Source organism: Monopterus albus, unplaced genomic scaffold, assembly GCF_001952655.1.
Source record: "Monopterus albus unplaced genomic scaffold, M_albus_1.0 scaffold86.1, whole genome shotgun sequence".
NCBI lineage: Eukaryota > Metazoa > Chordata > Actinopteri > Synbranchiformes > Synbranchidae > Monopterus > Monopterus albus.
Window position 1 is genome coordinate 285,354 of NW_018127966.1, and position 7,509 is coordinate 292,862.

General features: G+C 40.3%; 1 protein-coding gene across 1 annotated transcript in view; it reads right to left on the minus strand.

Moving 5' to 3' along the window:
• slit3 (slit homolog 3 (Drosophila)) overlaps nt 1–682 on the minus strand; it is a 241,060-nt gene extending 240,378 nt beyond the window's left edge. The window contains exon 1 of the mRNA XM_020607480.1: nt 1–682. Within this exon, the coding sequence (XP_020463136.1) occupies nt 1–178 (178 nt within the window). The 5' untranslated portion in view covers nt 179–682.
• Nucleotides 683–7,509: the final 6,827 nt, after the last annotated feature.

Genomic DNA, 7,509 nt, shown 5'->3' on the forward strand with positions numbered 1-7,509 from the left:
TCCTCGGTATTCCTTTAGGTACACTCTTTAAACCCAGACCCTGGCAGTCCACATGCGAACCGGAGCAGCTGCACTTGTGTGGGCATCCATTCACTGAAGCAAAGTACAACAGCAACGCGAAACCCAGAGCCCAAACCCGGCAGAGCGCAGCCAGCTTCTCCGGCCCGGTCGGAGGCATGATATCCACTGAAAAACTTCCAAACCTAAGTTAACTGAAAATCCACAGTGGTGGGATAAGACGTTGTGGAAGTAAGAATCCCGAAAAAGGTCAAGTCAGGCCGTTCGACTGAAGGTTTAAAAAGGTGATGAAAAACGAAATCAAACTAAGTTCGCTGTTTCAGAAGTTTACCAAAGTTTCTCTGAGGAGACTCGGCCAATCGGACTCTCCTTAAAACGCTCCCTTCCCATTGAATAAAATAAAGAAAACAAGGATAAGGTTTTGACACTTGCAAAGAAAATGGTTTTCTTGTCAAATATCTCACCGAGCGTCACTCGACTCGATGCGTAAAAGTCTCCCTAAATGCTCCCCATTCACAAACTCTTCCAGAAGTTATCAGCCAGACTCATGAACTATCTAAGGTGAAAATGTTCAGCTGGGCTGTAACCTCCTTCCTAGGAACATCCCTCCGCCGACAGGAAGTAAAACGTGAAGGTTTCAGAGGAGTTGTAATCAGAAAAAAGTTGTGAGCGCAGAGGCGCAACAGAGACTGGTACGCCTAGAGGTGGTGAGAAAGGCAGTTAGGTTCCCCCCAAATCCTCTCTCTTTCTCTCTCTCTCTCTCTCTCTCTCTCTCCCTTGATGTCACCAGGAAAGACAGTGAGAGCGCTCTACAAACTTTCACTCGTCCCATCTTCCACTTAGTAACAGTGTGTAAAGCGACTACTTTCCCATACACAAGAATATTACACAAGAACTATAAACGCTCAGTCTATGGCAGCAGTGCACATATCTTAGCAACTCTTCCTCTGATAATGACTCTTACATGACTTTAATGATCTGCTTTGTGATTATATACTATTTTTATTCCATGTATTGTTTCATCTCTCCAAAGAGCCTAATGCATCATTCTTGGGGAGTGTCTATATGTCCGTTTTGATTAATACTCCAACAACGAGCAGATGGCAATAAAATGCTGTTAGAGAGATCTGAGTTATTGGAATTACACATACAACTATTTGATTTTTATGACTGTGACACATGCCATGAAGTCCAATGTTAATACAGTCAATATTTAAAAAAAAACTGACTGATAAGGTCTCATGGTCATACACACTTCCAGCCAAACTCAAACTGGTTTGGCTAAGTTTAATAAATCATCTGGTAATAAGCATTGCTCAAGCGCATCCTGCAGCCTTCTAATAAACCCTTTGGATTAATCGCATTGCTCAAGCGCATCCTGCAGCCTTTCTTAGTCACTGCACACATTTTTTTCTGCTATGGACCAACAATATAGCAGTGAAGTGAAGACTGAGTATGCTGCATGTTGCAGTGTAGCTGCTGCCCTCTATTGGAGGAAGGGAAAACTTGTTTAAACAGAACAGAAACTATTTATTATTGTTACAGTGATGAAATATTTTTACTTCCCATTAAGTCATTATCCTCTAAATTAATTCAATTCATTTGGGGGTTTTCTTGCCTTTTCCTCAGTAGTGTCTCAGTCTGTAATGGACAGTGAAATTCATAAATACTGTAACTCCCAGAACCCAACTGCGGTAATTTACTGTCATTCTGGGACTTAAGCTAATTAAAACATCCGTTTGCTGTCATTTGGAGACACTACACTATGCAATATCTGACTGTTTAAGAAATCAATGCTGTTGTAAGCACATTTATTTTAATGTTTAAGAATAATTCTCTAAACCTTTACAAAAAACTATCCCTTGTCTAGATATTTCTTTTTTTAATAATCTGTGTGTTTGTGTTTATATGCTCATTTTCAGGGACAGCTCAGCTTGATGCATGGTCAGTCAGTTATGCATATCCCTATGAGAGCTGTCACTCTTCTGGTGTTTGTGTCTGTGCAGCTGGATCAGGTTATTTGTTCAGTGCCGTGCACAAACACGCAATGTTGGTAGTTGCTGAGGAGAAGAGGAACATCTCTTATTAGTTATCAGAGCATCTGGTTTGATGCATTTTTCAGTTAAAATAAGAATCTCCTGGCTTCAGGTCTTGTGAGACTGAACCATCAGTTATTTACACTTTATGTTCTCAGTCACACTGTAAAAGTAGCTGTTTGTTTATTAAACACATATGCAGGATGTGCAATGTCTTATTGGACCATATGTGTGAAAGTCACTGTCATATGGATAAAAGGGTGGAAGTCAGCTTCAGAGAAATGTCTGAGCCTTTTCTTAAATCTCTTGCATTCCTTTTCCTATTTTCTTTTCTTTTTTCTTTTTGAAATTCATCAACACATTGGCCTATCAAAATTCTCCCTCACCAGCCCCTCAGCGGCTGAAGGAACAGAAGAAAAAGAGGAAGCTTTGAAAGTGTTTTCCATTTTCATGTCAGATCCAGCACAGCAAGCAAAGCAGGACTACCAGCAACAAACTTCAGTTCCTCTTGGGGATCCTCAGGTGCCCTCTGGCTTATAGAGAAATCAAATCCCTTCACAGTTTCCTAGGGCTGCCCTGAGGTTTCCTCCCTGCTGGTCGTGCCCAGGGAGGCACAAGAGCAAGCCTGTCAAAGAGAGTAAGACTGGGCTCTGAGGGAGAAAACCTGTTTCAGCAGCCTGCATTTGGATCTTCTTGTCATCACTGCTAAGATGTTTGTATGTGCAAAGGGGTAGGAAAGAATTCACACCCAGACAAATCCATCCAAAAAAGAAAGTACTGGCATCTGGGATACGACACAATGTTTGTCACAACATCCATTCACCCTTTGCCAAAACTATCATTTTATCTGTGCAGCGGGACTTGACATAGACTTTCATCCTTCTCTTTTCATGCATTTTCACTGAGGAAGTCTGTTTCATTGGTCTTTCATCCAAGCTTCCATTCAAATACATACTGTCAGTCATTTTGGCAAAAACAATTACATCTCTGCTCTGTCGATTTATGCAGATAAAGTCTGATTCCCTTATTGGGACAATTTAGCTAATAGAAAAATTTAAATATCAAGAATGTGTCAATGTCCGTTTTATATATGTGACAAAACTGAGACAATTAGTAACTAACAATTCCTTCCATGAGGTCAGGAGAAAAAAAATAAGTGGTCAACTGGAAAAGTCTCGTCTCTGACAGCAACAAGAGCTGGGCAAACAAATAATGAATAAAACTGTACCACCACAAAAAACAACACACTGAAACACTCAAAATGAAAAAGTGATCATATTTTTTCCTCAGACAAACCACCGCTTATGTGTGTATGAAACCACTGTTTGAGAGATCTGTTTGGGATCACCGGGATAAGGTTCATGCCATTTACTTTTGAGGTTGAGGTTTTGAAATGTTGCTCAGGACCCTCTATTTGTGAGTCCTTCTCAAGTATTTTCTCCTACTGCCGCTCTTTGTCTCTCGTTTTCTTTCTTTCCTCAGTCGTTCTCTTGTCACCTCCTCAGGTGCCCTTTTGAACCCTCCATCTTATTCTCTATGATTTTAATCACTGACTTCCTCGCATTCACTTTCCTGTCATTCTGTCTCTCATCAACACACTGTCCTTTTATTTCTCTTTTCCTTCTTGTTATTCCATCAACTTTCTTTCCAGGTAATTCTCTTTGTATTTCTCTTGTGCCAGTCTCTGTATTTTTACCAGCTGAGAGACAGTGTGCTACTAATTAGAGCCAGTGACCGGAGCAACAGCTTCATGCTTCACTGCTCACACCCTCACACACAATCTCACATTAACATCATGCTGTTACATGGAATTTCCTCTCTGATGACCAAGTCTTTCTCACACATTATTTAGTAAAGACATATTCCAGCTCAGTCTCTCTAAGAATTACATTCACACTGGTCAATAATTCAAGGCACCTTTCACACCCAGTGCCAGTGCAGAATGTAATGTGCTCTTTTTTGTAGAATATTGAGTGTATGATAGATTTAAAAACAATTAATCTTGTTGTATTTTTAAAATATTTTCACCATGATGATGATGTTTTCCTAATCTAAAGCATACCTTAATCCATATTTACTGCCACACATATACAGTCTGTTGCTCGTTTATTATAATAGATACACCTGCTGTAGTCCACTACAACAGTTCTGCAATAAATCCTCATGAAGGTGATTAACTGTCCAAACTGTTTTACAGAGGTGTTGATTCAACTTTATGATCATTTTGTGCTGCTGTTAAACTGTGCTGCCTTATACAGAGAGGGGTTTCTGTTATTTAGCCTAGCCTTGTCAATATAAAGGGGGTAGACAAAATAATAGAAACACCTGCCAGTATAACACAGTGCAGCTCAGCAGCACCACAAGCGAACTCCTCCAAAGTGACCATCCATTTGAATCAACACCTCCGCAAAACATTATTGTAATTTCTATGAAGGCTTTGTTGCAGGACTGTTGTATGTAACATGTTTTATGATTCAGCCACATGGTTTGGTTCCATTTAATTTGAACAAATGACACATTTATCGGTGTTTCATCCATTTTAATTGTTTAGGAGTGACAGACAATTGGATTTTACCAAAAAAAGGAAATCAACTAATTGTATTGAGGGGATTGAAATGAATTATATATGGTGTAATAATGTTGGTACAATGGCGTCATCTTTGTCTTCCTCCTTTAAACCTCAATAGTTCCTACCTTTCATCCCTCCTCTTCATCTCTCTTCTTCACATGTATTTCTCTCTCCTATTGTCTCTGCTCCTTCTCCTCTCCCACTTCTTCTCCTGTCTCCATCAATCCCCACAGATTAGAGAAGAATTAGTGGAAATTTTGGACTTGACCTCACACTGGGTCTCTTCGGTTTAAATGATCTGATATCTGATGGCACATTAATGTGCTCTGTGTGTGTGTTCCAGAGCCTTCGTAGTGGTATTAGTTTAGGTGTTTGTGCACCTACTTTTGTATTTGTTGTATGTCAGTGATGATGTATGTCCTTATGTGTGTGTATGTGTGTGCGAGCGTGTGTAATATAAAGCATCCTTTAGCTAGACAGATCTTTGGCTAAGCTCTACTGTGGCCCCTGCAAAGCTATTATCTCCCTATACACTGTGTACACACTTCCTCTGTGTGTGTGAGACAGAGGCAGAGGCAGAGGCAGAGAGGAAAAACAGAAGAAAAAGCCAACTTTTACAAGGGGCTATCATAACATCACACACACACATAATTATGCTTAAGTACACTGACAACAGACCACATGTGAAGCATTTTTGGAGGTTGAATGGGGAAAACCCTGACCAACACATCATGTACTTTGTCTTCCTTTCATATCAGACTTTAGGCCTTACCTAAGCTCTCATTCCAGGGAAGGCCAGCTAGTCTATGTGTAGTCCTAAATTTAGCTGCCATTGTAGTCCAACACTTATAACAGAACTCCAGAACAGGCGTTCTGCTCAACCAAAAAACACCTTGAAATACCAATATCATCACATGGAGAAGTTGTTTTGCAATCAAAGCATCTTAAAGCGGTTGTTCGCTATCTGTAGTCCTATGTAACCTTCACTCTTCAGGACCAAATCTACTTTTTATGATCCTTCAGTATTTTAGACTGGCTTGTCTAACTGTAGTCATATTTTTACCTTTAATCTATTTTACCTTTAAAATTTGCTGATGACACCACAGTGGTGGGGCTCATCTCTAGGGGGGATGAGACTACCTACGGGGATGAGGTGGAGAGGCTGATAGTGTGGTGCAGAGAGAACAATCTGCTCCTTAATACCTCAAAGACTAAGGAGGTCACTGTCAGGTTCAGGAGGAAGAAAACTGACATCTTGCCACTGTATATCAGTAGGGACCGTGTGGCGAGGGTGTCGGCCTTTTGCTTTCTGGGAGGGTCTGACCTGGGGCGTGAATACCTCTGGACTGCTTAAAAAGGCCCAGCAGAGACTGTACTTCCTACGGGTGCTCAGGAAGAACAACATCTCCCAGAGACTGCTGGTGTCTAATGGTTTTGTTCAGTGGAGTCTTTTCTTGGTGATGGCAGGTCAAAAAAATCCTCAGATCTCTAATAAACCACTGAAAGTCCACAACCCTACCTACAAGCACAGTAATACGACAATACACAAACATACACACACTTGTGTTTCTGAATGGGCCGTTAAATAATGCCATATGTTGCTCCGGCGCCTTTGTTTCACTGCAAGGATATTTTTCTCTTGCCGCTTCCCCTGTTGTGTTTGATTGATGGTCTAATTTACTAGAATATCACTCTGACACAGATGTACACACAAAGACACACACACCACCCAACCAACAGCATGGTGGTGTGTTAGAAGACTTACAGTATTTTGCCAGAGCAGATCCAAATGCCTGTGGACAGGCTCAGTTAGTGATACTGTTATAGTGTGTTTCACTGTTTCTGAAATACTAAAAGAAAGCCCACCTAAATAATATGTTACACTGTGATATAAATTACAAGGACAGAACTTTCCTGTTTCTCAGTTAGTCAGGCTCATCTCTAGGGCTCACTGTGGACAGTTTTCTCAGTTTTTTTAGCTTTATTTCCCACAAAAGAAGCACAGCGAGGTCTGTAGATATTTCTGTGAAACTCGGATTTTGTTTGTGGGAAGAGACATTGCTGCTGAGTTCTGAAATGTAACTTTGAGGACGACAAATGAAAATTCTAGGACATTAGATGACATTCAAGTGGAGGACATTTGAAAACCTTGGACAAATGAAACCAAAAGCACCCACATCACCTGATACCGCTTCAGTGTGATGTGGGTGACACAAGCATTTGACAAGTCTGTCTTGGCCATCTTCTTAAACACACACACAAAACTTTCAAGAAGTGGAAACAGTTACAAAAGACACAATACAGCTCTGTGGAGTTATTTGTCATTTGCTGTAGGTTTTGAACACACACACACACACACACAGTACACATGTACACCACACAACAATGGCCGGGCAGCCATGTGTTTGTGTAATTTAGGGTTCAGTAATAGTAAGTCATTAAACTCTTAACCTCTGTGATTAAACTACTGATTGAGCGGCAGAACATCTGCACAGCTGAACCTATGTGTGTGTATGGGTGAGTGTTTTGAGACCTGCTGTACCACAGCTCTAAGCTATTTACTGAGAGAAACAGAATTTATCTACTGGCACTAAGGCAGGAAACAGGTCTCTGTGAGCCTGTGTGTTTGTGCATTTATGTTTAAAAACATGGATTTTACTTATATATTAATAATCACAAGTTATTTTTGGATGATATTTTCATTTTTCATTTCCTCAAATCATTCTTGGTATATATCATGAAGCAAAAATTTGCCTAAGGGCTAAAGTAAAAGGTTTTTTTGTTCTGTTTTGTTCATGTTTTGACAGTGGCCTCAATAAAATATTTTTAAATGAAGTTTCAGTGAGGGCTTTAGAGCCACAGGGAGATAAAAGAGCAACAGACAGA